The sequence below is a fragment of the Nansenia antarctica genome, assembly GCF_963989245.1.
Source record: "Nansenia antarctica genome assembly, chromosome: 13".
NCBI lineage: Eukaryota > Metazoa > Chordata > Actinopteri > Argentiniformes > Microstomatidae > Nansenia > Nansenia antarctica.
In genome coordinates this window covers 12272143-12296598 of record NC_137683.1, presented here as the reverse complement: position 1 = coordinate 12296598, position 24456 = coordinate 12272143, and the positions used below count along the sequence as shown (strand labels likewise).

At 44.7% G+C, this 24456-nt stretch overlaps 2 protein-coding genes across 3 annotated transcripts in view; both read right to left on the bottom strand.

Annotated features, from left to right (window-relative positions):
* Positions 1–270: 270 nt before the first annotated feature.
* On the bottom strand, positions 271–2889 carry c1ql3a (complement component 1, q subcomponent-like 3a; the record flags this gene model as incomplete). The annotated part of the gene is made up of 2 exons (XM_080544259.1): positions 2206–2889; positions 271–450 (listed from the first exon to the last, which is right to left on the bottom strand). The coding sequence occupies exons 1-2, from the start codon at positions 2794–2796 to the stop codon at positions 271–273; spliced, it is 771 nt and encodes a 256-aa protein (XP_080400385.1). The 5' UTR covers positions 2797–2889.
* Positions 2890–12895: 10006 nt separating this feature from the next.
* Positions 12896–24456, bottom strand: part of rsu1 (Ras suppressor protein 1) — a 35684-nt gene continuing 24123 nt past the window's right edge. For both annotated transcript variants that reach the window (XM_080543753.1, XM_080543754.1), the window contains exon 9: positions 12896–14749. In XM_080543753.1, coding sequence (XP_080399879.1) covers positions 14647–14749 — 103 coding nt within the window. In that variant the 3' untranslated portion in view covers positions 12896–14646. The remainder of the gene's footprint in view (positions 14750–24456) is intronic.

Below are 24456 nucleotides of genomic sequence, written 5' to 3'. Positions count from 1 at the left end.
AATCTCCCTGATGAGAAGAGCTTCGCCTCATCAGCACTTCAGCTTTCCATCCAGTCAGAATCAGAGGGGGTGGGGGTGGGCGTGTCCAACCAGGCTCCTGACCCCACCCACTGGCCCCACCCTGGAGATGAATGAAAGAGCAGGAGTAGAGGAGGAGGAGGAGGAGGAGGAGGAGGAGGAGGAGGAGGAGGAGATGGAGGAAGAGTGTTGGAGAAATCAGGGAGAGGGGTGTGGTGGAGGATTGAGGGATGAGGCTATAGGTCCCAGCTCCTAGTCGGCATAGATGATGAATCCAGAGAAGGTGCTATACTTGTTGTTGTTGCCACCATGGGCTTTGCCCCCGTCCAGTTTGATGTAGATCTCGTCCCCTGGCTCCAGATGCAGCACAGCGCTGTTACTGGCGTAGTCGTAGTTCTGGTCAGCGTCCTGGGCGATGGCACTGGCCCGGACCTGGAGGAACACACACCCAGCTGACGTCAACAAACTGCAGTCTTCTCCAATATCAATTATATCTATAAAACATTTCATCTTAGTAAGTAAGTAATACTACATTAGCAGATTCTTTTTTTTTTCAGCACCAAGGACAGTTCCAGAATACCCATTCGCCTCTTCCAGTCACTGCACTGTTAATACCATAAACACAACTAACTACAGTAAAGAAAAAAACTAATATAATAATAATAATCACTTGGACTTTAAGAGGCATACATCTAAAAGAAAAGTAAATTAGCCTCAGGCAGTTTCTCAAAAGAGCTGAAACATCTGCTCCAAGTGGTTATGGCGAACATAATGTTGCTCTCACTACATAAAATGATCATTATCCATAAGTTAAATTAAACTTTATCAGTATATCAAGTGTTAATCCATTATTGTAATAACTTCATCTGGCACCTGCTTTGAAGGTGGACTGTATAAATGGAATAATTCTGGATAGAACAGTAAGTAGTCTATTGTAATAATCATGGAGATACAAAAAAAATGACGGAATGAAATAAATCATATAATTGATGTTTCTTTTATTATTATTTGATTGTGTATAGGCCATTCTTAAAACATATATGTTTTAAAACCCTAACCCCCCCCAAAAATATAATAATAAATAAATGAAAAGAAAGAAACCTTGAAACCTCACCATTTCTGTGCATGTTCTCGATGTGTTATTTGCACCAAAAAGTAGGACTAGCAAAGTGCTTCGAGCCACGCCACTTGGTGTTGTGAATTGATCAGCTCCGTGGCTGAGTCGGGCAGGATGGAGCTGCAGACAGCGTCGCGGTTGGCAAAGCGGCTCTGTGACTCGTGTAGACTAACAGTGCCACAGTGACACAGGACTCCCAGAGGGGATATGGATTAGATCTGCTCCCTGACAGGCTCTCTGTGTATGCGATGATCAATTCTAATGGTTAAAACATGTTGAAGAATGAAAGAATGGTATTCTATTAGACAGTTTTTCAATTTCGTATTAGGATACCCTATGTTATTTAGGGTGAAATAATAATATTAGTAATATTATTCATTTTTTTATTATTACTCACAAACATCATAAACAGGATGAAATATCCAGAATTGGTATGTTGATACTGTGGTCATAAGTGTGAACATAGGCTCTATCTGTGATATGTGTTATTCTAAACAAGAAAGCCCTTTAAAACTATTAGGCCAATCACCTCCAATTGACTAGTGTTAAACTACATATTTACTGTCATTCACTTAACTCACTTAGTGGATCGATCAATATGGCTTTTCGTTAACTATTTGGTTGATAAATGTAGGCTACTTATAAATCCATTGTCCCAAACGCTGTCGCGCTATAGGCTAATATACATCAATTAAACCAGCCATCCATGCGACACCTCTCAGTGGGCGCACTGAGCTAACCAGTCCTATCAATGTTGGAGAAATACTATTGGAAACATGTCACTTCTGTTTACCCTATAGCAGCCCACTCGATGCGCTTTGGTGATTTAACACATTAACACTTATTCACCATGCATGTTGAGTTTAGGACAGCGAAACTATTGAAATTAAAAGCAATGTTGTGCCAACATGCCGGCAAATCTGATTAACAAAGTTTCAACAACAAAAAATAAAACCGGATGACTTAAACACTTGTTATAGGCTATTCCATCACAAGTGATATACGTTTACATTGAAATGGCCAGTGGCCCTTCAAATATGCGCCCTTTTTATTCATCCGGTTTCTTTTACCTGATTGTTTTTGCACAGATCTGCCCACATGCTGGTTCCGTCCCCTCCGCGCATCAGGACGTGGTAAGTGAAGAAGTATATCCCGGGTATAGAGCAGGTGAACTTCCCAGTCGTGGGGTCGTAATGATTACCCAGGTTTGTCACCACGTCGTCGAATTTCAGCACCTCGTACCCTTCGTGTTGCTTCTTAAGCCCTGCGTAAAACGCGATTTTGGGCACGGTGCTGTAAGTGGCCGCGCTGATGGCCCCGGCCGCGGCATTGGGTCCGGGTGGCCCGGGCAGTCCGTGCCGACCCGTCTCCCCCTTCTCCCCGGGTGGCCCGGCCGGACCGGGCAGGCCAGATTCACCGGGGGGGCCCCGGGGGCCCGCCTTCCCCGGCCGACCGGGCTCTCCTTTCTGACCTTGTATAAAAGTTGGTAAAGACTGGATGAGGCTGTTGTCTCGCACCGTGTCTGCCGAGGCGGTGCTGGTCGGAGACTTTGTACCGTACGGATCGCACACCATCCTGCAAGTGCCGAGCATCTCATAGTGCGCCGAGGTTCCGGCAGAGTTGACCAGGACCGGTATCAGGATCACCAACACCAACACCATGACGACTCCCAGTACCCCGGCCGCTATGAGCCGCTTCCTGCCGACCAGTCTCGTCAGCGCAGGGCGATCCTCTTGTCTGCTTTTGGGCGAAATCTTGCTGGTTGATGAGGTACCCCTTTAGCCAGAAAAAAAACAACAGAGCCACTTTTGGGTTTGTTGATAATGTTAATTAACTTCTTTGGGCCAAGCCCCCCCTGGCATGCGCGTCTTTTTTTTCTATTTCCCCTCTTCACTTTTTGTGCTGATGTTTGCTTATTCAAGTCTCACTGAATCGAAAAGTTCAGCCCTTTTCAGGCTGTTCGCGCTGTAGCCGTCAGTGATTTAAAAAAAAAAAAAACACACAAAAAAACTACTGTCTTCAGCATCTCCGTGAGGCGGTGGCTGTACTTGAAAAGCCTTGCAGCCACGTGTGGCAGAACCCTTTCTTTTATCCTCCAGATTATTTCCAAAGTCAAACAGTTTATCTTGCATCTATCACTGTGTACACAATCCAGATGCGTTGAGCTAGGGAATAGCACATCAACTATAACGGTCTTCTGTCCACCGGTGGATGGTATCATCAAGCCCTACGGTGAGAGCGCAGTGCCTCGGCTCCGGGCAGAGTGGGGAGCGCAGTAAGGCTGCACGGTGAGAAGAACAGAGAGGGAGGGCAAGACAGCGCGCCGTCTTATAAAAGATGGAAATGTAGTGCCAAGTGACACCACCCATTCCGTTATCTTGATATCTCGCTCGGCACTATTAGGATCAAAGGCATAGAGATGTCGGGACACAATCTGTCTCTATAGACGAAGTTCAACATTATTATAAATCGTTTATTTAGGGAAAATAATGACCAATAATTTGACTGGAAAAACGTCCCCTAGCCCTAGCACGTTGATAAAATCAACATATCATAAATATACAACATGTATTTACTGACACATAGATTACTCAATGGATACAGTGTAGGCCTACTTGTAAATCTGACCTCATTATCTCCCCAGATGAGACCAAGGACATTAAGGCAATGAGTCAATCGTAGAATGTGTATCGATAACACTTACATCAAACCAACCACGGTCACAGGTCATTACACCACCAAAAATGCAATTATTGAGTAGACCCAGTTGATGCATTGTACAAGTCCCTGAAAATGAGCGTTGAAGGTAACAGAGCAATCATTACAATGACACTTATGTCAATAACATAACAGCAAAAGATGAATAACCCTGCAGGGCTGTGGCAAGCACAAATGTAAACTAAAGCTATATTGTTTGGCACTGTGACAGCCAACGAAGGTGATAGGCTACATTTTAGTTCTAAGCATAGGCATATTTTGCAGGCTCTCTTGGCATAATCAACAGGTTATTACCACAAACACAGTTGTGGAAGTGCAATGTATAGACTGCCCTGGATGCATTTATCTTTCTTCGAACAAAAATGCGTAAAGGTAACGCGGCTCAGTTGCGTTGTTGACAGGACATTATCACCACCACCATATGATGGAACATTGTCCCCAATTCAATCAATTGCAGATTGCAGATCCAAGACAATACACAAAACATGAGACCTGCAGTCTTGTTTGCTGTCACACAGCCAGAAGCGTGCCAATATCATCTGTGCCCTGTGGCAGCCCATTGGTCTGATGGAACCATCTACTCTTCCTGTTGTTGAGTGAGACGTAGAACATCCTGTTGCTCAGCAGACTTCTAATGATGTTGCATAGATTGGCATCTCCTCTCATGTCAAAGGGTTTTTTCATCAGTGGCCTGTGTTGCGACACTTTAAATGAATGTGCAATAACACTATGTGCAATATGACAACCCTAGTCGTCTTATCTGTACAGTATAGTATAGTGGATAGTGTACATAGCCTTTATTTATGTAAACCAGCTCCTTTCCTTTCTTGTCTTTATTTTATTTTTATTTTTTTTTATATTTCCTAGCACCAGGGGAGCCACCCCTCCCAAACTTCGTTGTTTGGTACCTGTACTATAGCAATGACAATAAAGACCATTCATTCATTCATGTTGGACGGTGTCATAAGCTGCTGACAAATCGACGAAAGCAGCGCCTGTTATCAGCTTCTTCTGATACCCGTCTTCGATGTACTGGGTGAGGTTTAGCAGTTGCCCTGTGCATGATTTTCCCGCACGAAATCCAGCTTGATCCTTGATCAGCTCCACATCTATCTGAGGCGACAGTCGGCTGAGGAGAAGTCTCTGGAACAGCTTGTAGGTAATGAATAGTAGGGAGATGGGCCGGTAGCTGTTGGGGAGGTTGGGATCTTTCCCAGGTTTTAGCAGAGCGATGATGATGGCTTTCTTCCAGATAGTTGGGATATGCTGGGTCTGGATGCATGTATTATACATGTTTAGGAGCCATTGCTTGGCGGCTGGGCCTAGTTGAGTAATCATTTCAGTCAGTATGTCATCCGGCCCTGCAGCTCTTCCCAGCTTCATGATGTTAAGTCCTGCTTCAAGCTCCTCTATAGTGAAGGGCTTGGTTAGGATGGATATGTTCTGCTGATTGCCCGAGATGGTTGTGGCATGATGCTCTCCTTTGGCCCTGCGCCTCTCTGCTCGTCTTCCATTAGCTACCAGCTTGCTCCCGACCTGGTTTGGTGTGATGTCGGATATAGTAGGTGGTGTGGTCTTGTCACCACTTAGTTTCCGAATGGTAGACCAGGCTTTCTTGCTGTTCTGGGACATGTTGGTATTTTCTATCAGATCTTGCCAGGCTTTCCGCCTCTCCTTGCCCAGGGATCCCATGAGGGTCTCTCCAAGCTCACTGGTGTTGTCCGAAAACGGGTCGTGTCCGAACTCCGCTTCGTAGAACTCCAGGAGTTGTGATGATTCCTCTGTGAGGCCTGTGAGGGTCTTTCAAGCTGAACAAATGATCAAAATGAGTTTTGTTAATGTAATCAACATTACCGTAAGTTCAAGTAGGAGACAGGTCGTGTAAAAATGCTATGCAGGTTATATCACTTCTACAGTGTAAAAAGTTTAACAAAGTCGTTCATCCAATACAATAATTGTTATTTAAAACAGATGTTTTGATTTTCTAATTATTGATTTGATTTGCTTTCCTATTTTTATTTTATTTGGGACTACAGTTAGATATAGAAAACTATTGATTTGATTATTGTAGAGCATTCACAACATGCCATTTGAATCATAGAAGCCACCGTACTTGCTACTGCGCATGTCAGATCAGATTCTGATCTCAGTATAATGTTGATGAGCCGTTGTTGTTACAATACTGGTCATTTTATAAAGTATTCCCTCTGTATGGTCATTCAACATGGTGTCAGAAGTAAATGTGGACATAACAGACACATTTTCAAGTTAAACGTTTTGAAAACGGACAAGGAAAATCAATCACAGATTGAGTGAGGACAACTAGCTAACAAAGTTAACTTTGTAACTTCCAACCCTCTACTCTACAGAGAAGTCCAGGACTAGGCCATGTTGTTGACATGTTGTTTAGGGGATTTTTATGACGTCTTTCCAGGACGTTATCTCAACAACTTTTTAATGACCCTGTAGCAGATTCATACACAGCGGGCAGCTCACACGAAGCTTCCAAGTGAAGACCGGAGTAAGGCAAGGCGGTATACTGTCCCCCTTCCTCTTCCTCCTGGCCATCGACTGGATATTGAAGACCACAACGGCACAGAGGAGAAACGGGATCCAGTGGACACTCACAACACAACTGGACGACCTAGACTTCGCAGACGACCTTGCCCTACTATCCCACAGTCGACAACAGATGCAGGAGAAGACGAACATACTGGCAGACACCTCAACACAACTAGGCCTCAACATCCACCAAGCAAAGACCAAAATACTAAAGATCAACACAAACAACGAAGACCCAGTAAACCTGGAGGGAACAGCACTCGAGGAAGTAGAATCCTTCACCTACCTAGGTAGCATCATAGACAAGAAGGGTGGCACGGAGGCAGATGTCAGAGCAAGAATCAGCAAGGCAAGGGCCTCATACATCCAACTAAAGAACATCTGGAGCTCCAAGGTAATCAGTCAGCGGACAAAGATCAGACTCTTCAAATCCAACATCAAGCCAGTACTCCTATACGGATCAGAGACGTGGAGGACAACCAAGATCACAAGGACTAGAGTGCAGTCATTCATCAACAGATGCCTGAGGCGGATCCTGAACATCCACTGGCCAGATACCATCAGTAACAACGATCTCTGGCAGAGAACGGGCGAACAACCAGTGGAAGAACAAATCAAGAGAAGAAGGTGGGGATGGATCGGCCACACACTACGCAAACCAAACACCAGCACCACCAGACAGGCCCTTAGATGGAACCCCCAAGGCAAAAGGAAGAGAGGCCGGCCCAAGAACACCTGGCGCAGGGACTTGGAGACAGACATCACACAGAGTGGACTAACATGGAAACAGCTGGAAAGCAAAGCACAGGACAGAGGACCCTGGCGAACTGTTGTCGACGGCCTATGCTCCTCCAAAAGGAGCGATAGGCGTAAGTAAGTAAATGTAGCAGATTCAGGCACAGAGGGAGGTTGACACGGAGGTTTGGGTCTGGGCACTGCCCGTTTATTCACTAGTCCCCGACATGGGACAATAATAATAATAATAATAATAGTCAGTTATGTGCAGTGATCCGGGATCACTGATCCCACACGTCTTGGCGTTGCGGTGTCTCTGCTACAGCTTTTCAGCCGACCGTCTGTACGCGTCTCACTCGCCAGTCACTGCCTCGAGGGAACAAACCCACACAGGTTAAAAAGACCATCTGGGATGATGAGTCTGATTGAGGACACCTGCGTCAATCAGCTCCACCATCCCCACTCCACCACAGTCTGTGTCCACCTGCAGGCCAAATCAAACTTTATTTATATAGCATATGGATGAAAAACGCACCCAATCGCCGACCACACGACTCCAGTTGCTTTCCCTCATGTAAAACACCCTCCAAAACACCATCTCACCGTGAGGTGGAAATGATATCAGATCATCACCGTTTCAGACAAATCCGGTGCCGTGTAGCCTATGCCTCAGTATTTCCCACCATGGGATACAATGATTCTCAGTATCCCCTGCCACACACACCCCTAGACATCTTGCACTACTGCGGGCCTTTGCACTACTGCTAGTTTCATAACCCTGGTCAATGTGATCACTCTTTCACCTCTGCACTACTGATGTTTACAATACTACTTTTGCACATTGCGCATACCTCTTTGATATAGCCTCTTTTATACATTCAGATTCAGATTCAGATTCACATCTGTACATTACATACTGTACATGAGCTACCGTAACTGTACATAGCTCATAACTGTATATACCTCTTAACTACCGTACATGTCTTACTGTACCTATCACTGTCATTGTCAGTTTTTTTTACATCAGGTTTTTTTATGCCATGTTCTTATATCACTATTTGCACTTCTGCTTAAATGCTAAACTGCATTTCGTTGTATAGTACTCTGTAATGACAATAAAGTTGAATCTAATCTAATCTGATCTAATCTACATAAGGTGGTGACACCTGTCATTCGTCCTCCCCAAAACAATTCAGCACAGGGTTGCTTAGAATCCCTGAAGACGGAAGAAGAAAGAAGTTGCTGGCTAACATGCCAGCGCTTTCCTTCCATGGCTCACCTCTTACCACCAAAATACCCTTTTCAGGACTCACTGCAAATGCGCCCTCATGGACACTGTGACCGATGAGCATGCCCTATGCTGCTTCGTCTGCCTTGGCGGTGAGCCCGCCCAGAGGCTTTGCTCGACTCTCCTCACCGCCCCTCCTGCGCTTGGCTCTCCGTCTCCGTCCGCAGATGCGGGCAGCGTGGGTTCGGGGAGGACGTGACCCTCGGTGATGTGGTCTCCGCTGTACTGTCTGATGTACTGTACTGTCTCATCAGACTGACAGTTTGGCGTCAGTCTCGACGGGGCCGCAGAGGTGCAATTCAGGCAGGGCACCTATTCCTATGGTGGAAGGCCCGCCAGATCTGCCGACCTGGACCTCTCCCCTCTCCTTCCCTGAAGGTGAAGTGTCAAGAGTCAGGCTCAGCCTCTGACGGCGAGGAACAGATGTCGGTGCCGGAACCCACCGCTCTCATCCTCTCCTCCACCCCGTGCCGACTTCCCAGGCCTACTGGAAAAGGCAGCCAGGGTGTTGGGGCGAAAAAATAGACGAGAGTCTGAATCTCTAGATGCCGTGTACACATCTCTATGCCATGTATGGCTGCTATAACCCTTTAACATGGCTGCTGAAATGAAACGCACTACTGAGATTGACGCCCGCGGTGTGAACCGGCCTTTAGGGCAAGCTACTCTACCCCACCATTCACTACGATAAATATAACGAAAAAAACACTAGCAACATCTTAAGTCAGAACTGTTGCTGCCAGTGTAAACCCGTTATATATAAGGTATCAAAAAGAAAGAAAAAAGGAAAGAGAAAAGGAAAAGGAAATTATCCCTGAATTGTTTAAACTACGGTACAGCTTGTTTCTAGTTAGTTTCCAGTTTGTGGTTGTAGTCCGTCCGTCCGTCCGTCCGCCCCCCCATTACATCACAGCCGATCATTTCCTTAGGACCCTATCTCTCACCTTTTTTACTACAGAAAAAACATGTTCACATAATGTAGACACTTAACTAGCATGGTGCTGGAGATAAGGTATATGAGGATAAAATGGTGAAATGTCCCTTTAAGACTCGTTCAGTTGCTTTTCCTCATGCAGACTGACATGCAATCACATCCTCGCCTCCAAAAGTCAGTCAGCTTCCCTGATTTGTTTCCAGATTAATTCAAGATTGTGTGTCAGCTTGAGGATGTGAGGGGTCATCGGCCGGGGCGGTATAACAGAAGATGTATGTATGTATGCACACATCTGAGGGATGGATGGCTCCATGTTCTAGCCTAGACTGGCATGACCTGGATGGGCATAGTGCCTGTGTATCCATTGCCCCTGCATCACCTCTATCCATTACGGTGGCATAGAGCAGGCCCCTAGCCAATCAGGACTGCCCTAACACACAATCCATCCTATAAATCACCCAGTAAAAATCAATGGCATTGGTTAGCTGGGGACCCATTGTGTCCTTGGAAGCCGTGAGATGAATCGAGAAGATGGAACGAGGAATAACATCTGCTTAAAAGGAGGGAGGGGTGAACAAACAAAAACAAGTCGCTAACACGGAGGTAGCCTAATGAATTTTCCTGAGATTTCAGGGGGCAGGGTTTTGTTGAATTGCAGTAATGTTTTAAAAACAACAATCGTTCTAAAAAAAGGTCAGAGGGATAATTGCTGGCCTTAGACTGATATAGCATTCCCGTAATGACGTGTTAATGCGTTTCCGTGACGCCGTTCATTTTTCAGTCTAGTGTCCGACTTCTAATGGACACTGACACAACAATTGAACAGCAATAGAAGATGGGTCAGATTGCCATTACAGAAGATACTTGCTGAGATGGATTGGCTTGAAACTGTCTGGGCTATAATGAATGGCCAATACCCTCTGCAAACTTTGAAACCACCCCAATTGGTCTCCTGAGTTTGCAGATAATTTCATTGATAAAAGTCTGTTGCGGATGGACTTATAGGATGTGTGTGTGTGTGTGTGTGTGTGTGTGTGTGTGTGTGTGTGTGTGTGTGTGCATGCATGTGTGCATCGGTGTGTGTGTGTGTACTAGACTTAAGAGGAGAAGAGTTGAGGAGAAATGAAGTGGGTATCAAGGATGTGGTGATGTTTGAATGAGAATGAAGACGAATAATAAGGAAAAAGGAGATGACGATGATGATGGGGTGATGCTGCGGAGGACAAAGGGTAGAGGACTGTGTGAGAGAAGAGGGGAGTGTGACCGCTTGGCAGGGCTGCTGTATCCGTCCATGCTATGTAAGCTGGACAGATGTGCCTGCTGTGCTTGTGAGCATGGTGTGTGAATAAGCAGGACAGGCAGCCCCATGGTAGCTGCCCTCATGCACACACACTCACACTTTTTTTCCTCTCTCTCTCTCTCTCTCTCTCTCTCTCTCACTCACACACACACACACACACACACACACACACACACACACACACACACTTATCTCCCTCTCTCTTTCTCACTCACATACACACGCCCTCTCAAACACATACACACACACACGCACACACACAATTGAATACAACTCTGGTCTGAACAGTGCGGGACCGGGTGTGTGTCGAGGAGGCTCACACAGTGCCTCAGAGTCAAGCACTCATCCATAAGAGTCATCAGCTCGTGTTACCAGTAGAGACAGTGCTGAAAGGTCAGCGGCGTGGAGATCTCATCCCCGCTGCCGTCATGACAACAGGCCAGGGGAGGGGCGGAGGGGGCGCCGTCCATTGTGTTTGATCTCCAGCATCGGTCTTCTCACTCGCCTTGGTATTGAACCATTTCTTCCGTCTCTGCTTAGCGCCCATCGTATACCTGTCTCACATGAGGTTTTTAACAGACCTCCTTTCAAAAAACATTCTTTTTTAGTTTTTAGTTTTAGGGCATTTCTACTTTATTGGGATAGACAGGAGAGATTGACAGGAAGGATGGATGGATGGGAGAGAGAGAGAGGAGGGATGACATGCAGGAGGGGTCGATGGCCAGAATTGAATACGAATATACTTTAGTTAGCTCCACCACCCCGGCGACCCAACGAACATGTTTTCCCTCACCAACATAATCATCTCTCATCAGTTGAAATGAACGTCAAGAAGCTAAAGACCTCGTCGTTCTGCTCTTGTTAGATCCATCGTACAGCAGCGTGGTTGTTTAGCCCCATAGCATGCTCGCTAGGCCAGCTTCAAGTACTGTCAAACGTCACGTCACATTCTTCACTTTCATACTGTTGGATCTACGGGGGTCTTCTAACAACATATATGCTTATGTCACTCACACTCACACACCCACATAACACATACACACACACATTCTCCTTCTTTCAGGTCAGCATGATCTTCATGGTTAGCAGTGACGCCACAAATAGACAGATTCAGGGTGGTGTTATCTTAAGACCTTGGGTGTTATAGACGCCAGAGATGGGATGATCTAACTTAGTGCGTAACATCTGTGATAACATGAGGTATTTAAGTCTGCCTGTATTCGAATAATGTGCGCTGCTGAAGAAGCTATCGATGTTGTTCTAAATAAATCATATAGTACTCATTCCGACCCGTGTTGAAGTTCTATTTCCTTGTCAAATCGTGTATGCTGCACACTTAATCTATCCTGAGATGACACAACGCTTTTAAGATCACAGATCCTCAATAGATTGATCCATTACATCATTTTACCGACAAGAAGATTCTTCAATACTGTACTCTGCTCTAGTCCTCTGGTCGGTAGTCTCAAGTTCACCCCAACTTTGAACCCGTGTCACAAAGAGACATTCTGGTAAATGGTGACATATTTCTAGTCGTACAGTCGATATGAATCATCCAGAGTTATGTTGTATACAGAGCATAGGTATACAAGATGAGCTATGTTTTTTAGTTAAAGTTTAGATCTCTGGATATTACAGTAAACTTTAGATTAAAAGATAATGGCACATACAGTGCCTTTGGAACGTATTCAGACCCCTTGACTTTTCCACATTTTGTTGTGTTATAGAGTCCATTTAAAATGGATTAAATTAAAATAATTTGCCATCAAGAAGTAATTAATTCCAAAAAGACATGAACTATTATCCTTGCATTAAGCTGGACACAATTCAACTTACTAATGAGTGATTCGTTAATGGCTAATTCTAAGAGCGTCAGAGCAAATGGTCTGAATACTTATGAACACAAGGTATTCCTGTATTTAGATTTTAATACATTCACTGACATTTCTAAAAATGAGTTTTCACTTAGTCATTCTGGGGTTTTATGTGTGGCTTGTGAATTATTTAAATGTAATCCATGTTAAATGGAGTCTATAACAACAAAATGTGGGAAAAGTGAAAGGGTCTGAATACTTTCCAAAGACACTGTATACTATAGTGTATGGTTCTTCGTCGCAAGGGTTATTTTACGAAAAAGTAAACAATGTAAACTGATATGACATTATGTAAATACAATTTAAACACATTGGGCTTCAAGTCCAAACAATTCAAACAAAATTGATCGATTGCTTTATTTAAAATTGTCATTAACTGTAAACTGGAAATGTAACTTACAGTATATTGTGGCACATGGACTGATAAAAGCATGATACAAAGGGGTTACATTCTTTCATTTATATTAGGCTGAAATGTGTAGGACAGTTTAGGACATGAGTACTCTGAGCTGAGCAAGTTTAAAAAACAACTTTGAGGCTATTCTATGGTTTGTCCCAGATATTTGGCCAGATATCAAAGTCACTGGAGAAATATAACAATCAGAAATCATACAAACATGTGTTTTCAGCACCGTGGAAGAACCAGAGTTATAAGAGTGGAGTCAGCTCCGGATGGGACATTGATTCAGTATTGTTTCCTGTATGACTGATATTCTGGTATATTCTGTAGAAACATGGCCATACCATTGGTTACAAGCCATTTGACGCCCTTGTGAAAATTAGCTTTTAGGTTTTTTTGGGCACTGCTGCCTGCCATAGCCCAGAGATAGTGAGCATGTACAATTGAACACCAGAGACATATGAGATTCATATCCGTCTCTCTCGAAACAAGACTGGACGAGACCAAAACAAAGGCGAAGATAACAGACAGTGACTCCCCCCCCTCCCCTGGAGAGCAGGATCACACAGATGGAGTTAAGACCCTAAGCCCTACAAAATCCCACCCTCGACTCAGTCCGGAGATATTACGCAACCGTGTCTCACTACAGAGGAGATGAGAAGTCACCAGAGAGTGCTCTGGGGTTGGGATACGATATTGTTGCTTTCCAATGCCCCTGCTCCCCCCCTCCGTACACCTACTGCTTGTTAAAGTCAAAACAAACACAAAGGCTAAACTAATACTGAGTCCTGAGCAAGGCGCTTTTGTGTTGTATAATACATAAGGCAAATAGATACAGAAATGAGCAAAAATAGTTTCCCGCCAGGACAAACCAATACAGTTACTATGAGACCAAGAAGTACAGTCAGTCAACCTGTGATGGGACTGTTACAGACTCGATCTACTATGAGACCAGGAAGTACAGTCAGTCAGCCTGTGAAATGATAGGACTCGTGACGTTAGAATTATAAGGTTCTATCTCCATTTTTGGTCAAAATTTAGTTTTTTTACATAATCTGATCCATTAGGTGTTTATTAATGCCTGTGTGGTGTTATTTTTTAAAATGTTGACATTTTTTAGTTAGTAATTAATCAAATACAAAGGTTCCATCTCACAAAACATAATGGAATGTAAAAACGTTGATGCTCAATATCTCTGAACTACCCTAAACGGAGAGAGAACCTTATCATTCTAAGCTCACGGACTGTTACAGCCTAGATACAGTCAGTCAACCTGTGAAATGATAGGACCGTAACGGACTATATCGCACTGCTTCCTGAATCAGCTTGAGACACAATCAACACGGTCAATAAAATACTTGATGAATCGGTTTGAACAGAATAGAGGGACAGAGTAGGCGAGTGTCTATAACGGGCTGACTGAGCCGGTACCTCGGTCTCTTTATAGGGTGCTGCTGCTGGCGTCCCGTGGCCCTGTGGGACAGGTTCATAAAGATGCATAGTCGACTACATTTCGAGCCCTAGTGTAACATCATTAACATACAGTATAGAGCAGTATAAAATATTTATTTTGGTGTGTCTCTGATAAATAAATAGAAAAAAAAAGGGGAAAGGCACATGCAGTGAGGTCCAACACGGACAGACAAGCGGTCAGCTCCTCTTCCTCCTCCTCCTCCTCCTCATCCTCCTCTTCCTCTTCCTCATTTGTTTTTGGCAGCTAGGGGCTTGCGGCTGATCTTCTTGGTCTTGTCGTTGTTCTTCTTGGGGGGCTCGGGGTTGGCTTGCATGTGTCGTCCGTACAGGCTGGGGGAGGAGAAGGGAACGAGGGTTAACTAGTGTTAGTTTCCCCATCGGTCAATAGAGAACTGACGTCACAGCTGCATACGTGTGACATACGTTGTGTCTTAACCATTAACCGTAACACATTTTAACCCATCATTAGTTAATCCGTTTTTTATTAGCTGTTCAGAATGTCTAGTCAGATCAAATGGGTTGTTTTCTCGATTCATGGAAATCATCGGATCTCTAATCAAAATCTATTCGGTCTTGTCATAAACAGGGCGACTTTGAGCATCTAAGAAACGTGTCTTTAAAGCATACCACTCATTAGATTGACAACTATTAATTTAACATTACAACAACATTAAAACAAATAGGGCTATATAAATAGGGCATAATCGAGTGTTTCACACATATCCCATCTCCCTGTCCTCTATGGAGGACTAAACAGACACGGCTGACGATTATCATAGAGAGGAAAAGGGAATACACAAAGAGACAATTATCTTAGAACTGGGCCGCTCTGGCTAAGGAAAGAGAGAGGGAGGGAGGGAGGGAGAGTGGGAAAGAAGGAGAGAGACATAGAGATGATGGGAAGGAAGGGGGGAGAGAAAGAGTCCTTTCCAGTCCACTGCGTTCTCTCTGTGTGAGAGAGAGCCACCCATGGGGCTGAACAAAGTGACAGAGAGAGTGCGGGAGAGAGAGAGAGAGAGAGAGAGAGAGAGAGAGAGAGAGAGAGAGAGAGAGAGAGAGAGAGAGAGAGAGAGAGAGAAAGAGAGAGAGGCGCATAGATTGAGCGAGAGAGGGGTATTGGGAGACATTAGAAGAGCAAGAGGAAACTTAAGGACAGCAGTGAGAAGACAGAGTAAGGTTGAAGACAAGTGCTGGTAGTGGGGAAAGAGGAGAGAGCTAAAGTGGAGAGTCCCGTTGGCTGTGTTATCCCTGCAGAGTCGGACACTGAAGAGCAGGTCTTAAATGAATGTTGACGATTACTGTTTCTCCAGCTGTGTGTGTGTATGTGTGAAGAAGCTACAGGATATAGCAACTATTTTTGTACCTCTCGTTTTGTGTCTGGATGGTCAATGTTCATACAAGTACTGTATATCTATAAAGTCAAATGTCCACGGATATATCCCTAATATATTAGTGCCAACTGCTAAAGAGGCAGTACTTTTAAGTTCCACGTTGTGGTCCTCTGTGGCTCAGTTGGTAGAGCTAAGCTAACGCTAATGCTTAGGTTGTGGGTTCCATTTCCGCTGGGACCATATATATACTGACAAATGTATGCACTCACTGCAATGTAAGTCGCTTTGGATGAAAGCGTCAGCTAAATGGCGTATGTTATTAGTACTTTCATTTTGTATAGAGTGCCCATGTCATTGGGCTGCATGGAATCCACATGCACACGCCCCACACTGGCATGTGACAGTGATGTGACATTTCTGGTCATTAGTGCAACGTTTCCAACTGGAGGCTGAAATTATACAAATTATCCCACAGCTGCACACGTATGCACACACGCACGTGCACGCACACGCACACACACACACGAGGTGATGGCAGGCACTCACCCTGCATATATCACATAATAACCCATGTTTCCTTAATAATGAAGCCAGTTAATATTTCATTTTTGACAGAGCGATATTTTTTTTTTACAAGCTCATCAGCATCAACAAATCCTGCTCAGGCCTACTGCTCTCTCCCCCGCTGTGAGGGCCCATGCCTGTACCATCTGGCTGCTAGACAGGTCTCTCTCACTCTCACTCACTCACTCACTCACTCACACACACACTCACACACACACACACTCACACACTCACACACTCACACACTCACACACTCACACACTCACACACTCACACACTCACACACTCACACACATTCTCAAACACCCTACCATTTCCAAATGATAAAAACATAGAATAATTCATTAAAAAATAAATTCCTTCTACTTCTAAAATAACCTACAAATCCCCAAAATGTCAATGCGTAACTGAAGACATCAACATCCCTGGAAGAGAGACTGCTTATTTCGGGGGGGTATCTCTCCCCAATGTCATGACACCCCTCCTGGGGCTTGGGAGAGAGCACCCCCCCTCCCCCCTCCCCCCCACCCACCCAAACATCCTCCAGATCTGCCCAGCCAGGCGTGGCAGGATGGCTCAAGGATGAGGTACGTAAGGCCCCTCGAGGGCCCAGAGTGTCTGGAATGACCACCGTCCTAAGAGAGGGAACTACTTGTCTACTGAGGAGACACTTAAATAATTTCACTGGCATTTTCAAGAGCGGGGACGGATCCCGTCACGCTGTCGACAGCCCCGACTTAACTATTGAAACGGCACATGGTGGTGTCGCCCGCTGTACTTTACTGCATTTACTCAAAAGCCTGTGAAATGAATCGTGTTGCTTTTTCCCCAACTTCTGTCTGGGCCAAAAAAAACTCCTAGTAGATCTACGGAGGGATGAAAAGAAAAGCAGTAGAGAAAGAGCAAAGGAGTTCCAGTACATGGAGCAGGGGATGACAGGAATAAGAAACCAGGTGAGGAGGTTTGGTGTAAAGAGGTCTAGGGGAACCAGCGGAGGGGTGACTGATGGCGGGAGCTCCTTTTAAAGAGGTGCGGGATTACTCATTTAGTCAATATGTGCCCGGGCACCACACTCGGCACTGTCATAACAAGCACCGAGCGTTTGCATAATTGTAGCCTGCGCCTGCCTGATGGATGATTTAGAATAGGGGGATGCAGAGAGGAAGAGGAAAAAGCGATCCATTGTGTCATAAAGAGAAAAAAATCAATCTGAAGAGGGGAGAATAATACCGCAAATGAGTGATGAGTGCTTTGGATCAAGGCAGTCGCTAAAGAGGAACAATACTTAATTGATGAGCACTGCCCAGGGTAAAGAGACACGGTAAATATATACTTTCGAGAAATGTAGTAGTACATAATGGGCCGGTTTCACAGACCGACAAGTCTCGACCGGACTTTTCCAAAAACGCCGGTCGAGAGAGGACGCTGGCGTTGCTTGTTCGCCGCTTCTCCGCCCGAAATCGAGGTGTGATTGCAGTATATAGAGTAGATTGTCCTACAAAGACACTTAGATTTAGATTTAGTCATCTAAAAATGATCATATGATATGATGTATAGATATGATAGATATGATATGATCACTTTTCCAAAAATGCCGGTCGAGAGAGGACGCTGGCGTTGCTTGTTCGCCGCTTCTCCGCCCGAAATCTAGACGTAATTGCAGGATACAGAGTACATTGTCCTACAAAGACACTTATACTGAGATTTAGTAATCAAAAAATGTATTAGACTCGTATACTTTCTTTCTATCTATTTTTTTGTTTCTTTTTCTTTTACTACTCGATCTTTTCATTTTGTAAAGCGTCTTTGAGTGAATAGAAAAGCGCTATACAAGCCTAATGTATTATTATTATTATTATTATTATTAAGGCTTAAAAGCCTAATCTTTGACTAAAAAGCATCTTCAATGCCCCATCTGTGAAACTGGCTCTATAAGGAAGCTAAAAGCCCATCATCTAGTGAAAACATTGAATGTCGCCAACACTTAAAAAAACTGATTCTCATAACGTACATGACTTACAACTCATAGCACGTCAAAACAGTGTGCGGTACTCGACGCGATGTGGTAAAAGTGAGATTTCTACCGGGTGATTTTTACCCTGTTACTGAGGTGACCAAAACGTTGTAGAGGTCGTACGGTGTTCCGGCGGTGGTGGTAGTCGTCTGTCTGACTGCGCTGTGGAGGAGGTAGTTTATCCAACAGAGGCAAAGCTGATCTGACTGGGGCTTGTCAGGGGGGATCAGAGTTGACAGAGGCACGTAGACGCACGAGCCGGTGTCAGGAGTAAATTGGACTTGTTTTACACTGGTCTGATGAGGTTGCGTGTGGAAGGGGGGGTATCAACAAACCATCCACCCTCTCCTCCATCCTCCATCCCTCCCTCTGACAGTCTCAGAGGACTGACATGCCTGTGGAACATGAGTGGAATACTGAGGCAGTATGAGAGCCGTGCCAGCGAGACACTAAGGAGAAAGACAGGGGAGACACGTCGGACCAGAGACATGCTTGTGTTGTTTAAAGAGCCTTTCATCCTAACCCTTGATTTTCTTCTGGGCCTACCAGTAATGTGGACCGTAAGTTAGATTGTCAAGACTATTAAAGAGTCAACAGCAGTGGGCCTACGTCGCAGAGCTCTGATACCAGTCGTGTTATGTTCCCCTGTCTGGATGTGGAGATCTCCAGAAGAGGCAGGAAGTAGAGACATCCTCTCCCAGGGGAGGGTCTGTACTGAGTCCTCTGGTCCCTCTCCTCCTCCCCCCTCTTCAACCTCCTTTTCCTCGGCCCCCCGTCATCTCTGTGCGCGACCGGTCCTCCCCCTCCCCCTCCTCCCCCTCCGTCACAGTCTGCTGTACACGGGAGAGGCCAGTGCCCAAGGGACACACACACACACACACACACATATGCAAACACACAAACACATTCATTCTCTAACACACACACACACACACACACACACACACACACTCTCTCTCTCTCTCACTCTCTCTCTCTCTCTCTCTCTCTCTCTCTCTCTCACACACACACAAACACACAGTGTGTCTCTCTCTCACACACACACACACACACACACACACACACACAGTGTGTCTCTCTCTCTCTCACACACACACACACACACACACACACACACACAGTGTCAGTCTCTCTCTCTCTCTCTCTCTCTCTCTCTCTCTCTCTCTCTCTCTCTCTCTCTCTCTCTCTCTCTCTCTCTCTCTCTCTCTCTCTCTCTCTCTCTCTCTCTCTCTCTCTCTCTCTCTCTCTCTCTCTCTCTCTCTCTCTCTCTCTCTCTCTCTCTCTCTCTCTCTCTCTCTCTCTCTCTCTCTCTCTCTCACTCTCACACTCACACACTCACACACACACACACACACACAATCAATGAGGACCGACCGGAGCCTTGTTACTACTGTACATTGGCAGCAGCAGCAGCAGTTATGGGTCCGGCTAAACACAAAGATTTCCCATTCGTGTGAGCGGTTAGGCGACGGGGATCGGGCCCCTGTGAACAGTTAAGCCAATTAAAAGGGGGTAGCTGGGCCGGGGAGGTAATGGAATCTGATTCCTGAGGGTGGTCTTAGAGACTTTATAAGGCTCATGCTATTCCACACGGCTTAATTAATCATGACACAGGGTTCTGTGCATGTAGCCTAAGTGTGAAAGGTGGAAAGACAGAAATAAGATGGGAGGTAAAAAGAGAGAGAGAGAGCGCGAGAGAATGTACAGCCTATGTGTGTGTGTATGTGTGTGCAGCCTATGTGTGTGTACAATGTGTGTACAGCCTATGTGTGTGTACAATCTGTCCACCTGGTATCCCCACACTCACAGTCCATTCTGTTTAAACCATCAGGATTCACAACACCTAGAGTCCATTGCACACATAACAAATGGATGTAATGCATACAAACACCTGTACATAGCTCGTCATGACCGTATTGTGGACATTGTGTCTGATACAGTACAAAACATCTTACCATCTAGCGCAGCTATGTACAAGCATGCCAGAGTGTTACCAGAGTGGTTTGGTTTTGCCAATGATGTTTTTTCCAACATCCCAAATACACCTGATGTTGTCTTTGTTGACACCAGCCACAAGGAGGTGCTGATTGTAGAAGTAGGCTGCCCCTTTGACCTGTACATGGACCAGACTTTCCAGGACAAGTATATCAAATACCAACCACTGCTTGGTACGATAACCAGCTTTGGGTACAAGTGCAAATTCAGCATACTTGTATTTGGAAGTCTGGGCCATGTATATAAATGCACCATGAGGGGTCTGAGAATTGCTGCAATGTCTAAAAGAAAGGCCAAACAGGTTGCCAAATTTTGCTCTGTCTCAGCTATTATTGGCAGCTTGGCCGTGTGGAGAAGGAGGTGTTATGTGTACCCTTAAGTGTTCAGTGCTGCTTAGCCCCGAAATATTTGATTCCCTGTTTGTATAATATAATTTGTGGAACCAAATAAAGTATTCAAATGTGTGTGTGTGTGTTTAATTTATGTGCAGGAGATTCATTGATCTGACAAAGGACAGTGGGTGCTAAATAGAGGCAATAGAGGAGAGGGAAAAACTACAAATAGAAGATTAACTAAGATAAAAAGAGATGGAAGATAAGAAAGATGTTGGCATGTTGTCAGTTTGTTGCGGCAGATTGCTGATAATTCCCCATGACGTCAGATCTTGTCCCCCCAAACCACAGAGAGAGAGAGAGAGAGAGAGAGAGGGAGAGAGAGAGAGAGAGAGAGAGGGGGAGAGAGAGAGAGAGGGAGAGAGAGAGAGAGAGAGAGGGAGAGAGAGAGAGAGAGGGAGAGAAAGAGAGGGAGAGAGAGAGAGAGGGAGAGAGAGGGAGAGAGAGAGAGGGAGAGAGAGAGAGGGAGAGAGAGAGGGAGAGAGAGAGAGAGGGAGGATGAGGGCCGAAAAAAATGTCTATTGGAGAGAATCAGACGAGATCCATAGTGACACAGCCACAGGAAATCCATGGGGAGACTCAATGAGTCTAAATGACAATAATTAAGACGCATGACAAACGAGGCCAGGGTCGCCGGCCTATGACAGATCACTCCCCCGCCCCGGGCCGTGTCGTTAGCCCTAACCTTAAGGATGATGGAACTGGCCATTGTGCTGACCTGACCACTGCCAAGACAACCAAACTACAGAACAACATTCAGCCTAGCTATCCTACTACAACAGCTCCTTTACATGGGATATCTGATGGCGAAAAGGCGAAAATAGCGAAAAGGTGAAAATAGCGAAAAGGTGTAATCAGCGTTCCCACACCTTCTGAAACATCACATTCAAGCACTTTTCAAGGACTTTCAAGAATCAATTCCCTCAAATTCAAGGACCCAACACGGAATAGATTGAGACAGATCTAGATGAGAATTTATATGAGAGGAACTATCCGCTCACAGACAACAATTAAAAAGAGAGGCTTGAATGTGTGAACACTAGATGGTCTCTTGCCTTCTCTACCACAGCACAGCAAAACAATATGTTGTGAAATATGTGTAAAGTTAAGCAATACAGAGACTTATTTACTAGTTGACGTTTGAAGTAAAAAAAAAAATCAAGCACTTTCCATGACCCATGTCTATTTAAAAAAAACGTTTAAGACCTTGATTTTCTTTTCTCAAATTCACAAACTTTCAAGGATTTCAAGGACCCGTGGGAACCCTGAATAATACTTGCAGTTATGAAATCATTTTTCTAGAACTATACTTGCATTTATTAATCAGTTTGTACAACCACAATTGCATATATTAAACAACACAATGCAGAGTAGTGTGAATGTGTAATCAAGGTTAGACTGGAAGGTGTTCACGTGTGGTTGGATGCTGGGGAGAGAGATAGGGTACCTACAGTTAAGTCATGGGATCAGAATGTTGAGAAACTCGATGATGATAATAATAATAATAATAATAATACATTAGACTTATATAGCGCTTTTCTAGACACTCAAAGACGCTTTACAAACTGAAAAGATCGAGTAGTAAAATAAAAAGAAACAAAATAAATAAATAAAAGAAAGTATAGGGGTCTAATTAATTTTTAGATGACTAAATCTAAATCTAAGTGTCTTTGTAGGACAATCTACTCTGTATACTGCAATTACACCTAGATTTCACCTAGAAAGCGGCGAACAAGCAACGCCAGCGTCCTCTCTCGACCAGCATTTTTTGAAAAGCTCAAATTTCAAGGTTTTATGAAAGTCCTTGGTTATAATTTTTAGATGACTAAATCTAAATCTAACTAAGATAGTTCACGGACAAGCCTGACAGGGTCTGGCCATGACCTGGGGTGGAATGAATAGGAGGCTTTCTCTCCTATAAGTACTATGTCCATATTTATTGATTTTTTACGGGCGGCTGTGGCGCAGGAGGTAGAGTCGCCGTCTAATGATCACAAGGTTGGCAGATCAGTGGTTCGAGCCCCGGCTGGCCACATGTCGAAGTGTCCTTGGGCAAGACACTGAACCCCAAAATTGCTCCCAGTGAGCGGGCCGGTGCCACCATTGGTGTGTGAATGTGTGTGTGAATGGGTGAATGAGAGGCCGTTGTAAAGCGCTTTGGAGCAGCTTTGGAGCAGCAAAAAAGGCGCTATATAAGTGCAGTCCATTTACTGTGTCCATATTTATAGATTTTTTACTTACTCTGGTTCTCTAATCTCTTAGAGAGAGAGACACTCCTGCAAACTCTTACATTAATACTTATTATTAATCATTGTTATTAGATTAAAACATCGTCTTCAGAAATAATAATTTTCATCCACACCCCCTATTGACGGACGCTGGTAATGACGACCTTATGTGTACAGATTCAATGAGTCGTGAATCTGTGAGTATGTATCTGCTCTAAAATGCTTTGTGAGTGATTGGCGATAACGCATTAATAACGCATGCTGCTCTATGCCGCCGTGTGATACAATTAGGTTCCATTTTGTTGTCACAGATCTGTTTGGGGTCTTCGACACGGTCCTTTTGGGGGGGCCCTTGGCTCCCTGTAATTAAGGGGACAGAGAGAGAGAGAGCGAGAGAGAGAGCGAGAGCGAGAGAGAGAGAGAGAGAGAGAGAGAGAGAGAGAGAGAGAGAGCAGAGTGGAAGTAGTGAGAGGCAGGTCCTAGGTGGAGCTTCTTAATGAGGCACCTGATTGATAACCTGTAGTTACAGTTACCATAGTTACCACCTGCCCCAGGCCCGTGCTAGTAGCCGTCCCTGGGGCCTAGCTAATGAGAAATGATAGGGCTCCTGTGATCGCTCCCTCCGCCTACGGACCTATACCCTCTTCTACAGTGTACGTAAGAGGTCTCTACTGTATGCATGTTTTCAAAACCAAACATTCCATCTGAAAGTACTATAGGAATCATGTCTGAGATCTTTTCCAACGTCTTCATCTTCAATCGGATCATATCCATGGACATCCAATGTTTTGATTATGTACTCATGGGGTAAAACCATACATGTAAAAAGGGTAGGCGCAATAAGCCATGGCTTCAGTCTACACCTTTTTGGTCCTGGTGTTACGCATTGTGACTGTGTACATTTTTTATATCTGTATTATGAATTGTAAAGGGACCAAAATAAACATTCTCAATCTCAATCTCAATCTCACATCAATAAGTTATCCGACCCGGTTGTCAAGTAAACCAGCTGAAACGCCTCTCTTCAATTCGGTAGTTTAATGAGGGTTTGCGTAGCTCGTCAGCCAACCCCCAGCCTTAGCCTCTGATAGCTCCGGGTTTTAAAAGGGAATCATCACAGCTCACAGTACTCAGAGGAGGAGACCCGATCGCCAGTGGGCCCCTGTGCACCCATCTTGAGGGCATTAATGCATGAATATAATTAGGAAAGAACGACGACTCGGAGCACATTCAGCAGAATTAAGAGAGGGAGGTCTAGCCATGCCTGTTAAAATATGCTAAAGTAAAATGTGTTTTGGATGCACTGTACACCAGAGGAAGCTAGCATAGAAGGATTGCAATTCGACGTCTCCCACTTTTCTCTCTGACTATGGTGTTACTTATTTTCGGACACTTTTCTGTTGCTTCAGTCTGACACCTTGCCGGGCCATTACCAGGATGCAATCTATAACAAGTCTTCGTGACGTTAGAATTATAAGGTTCTATCTCAATTTTTGGTCAAAATTGAGTTTTT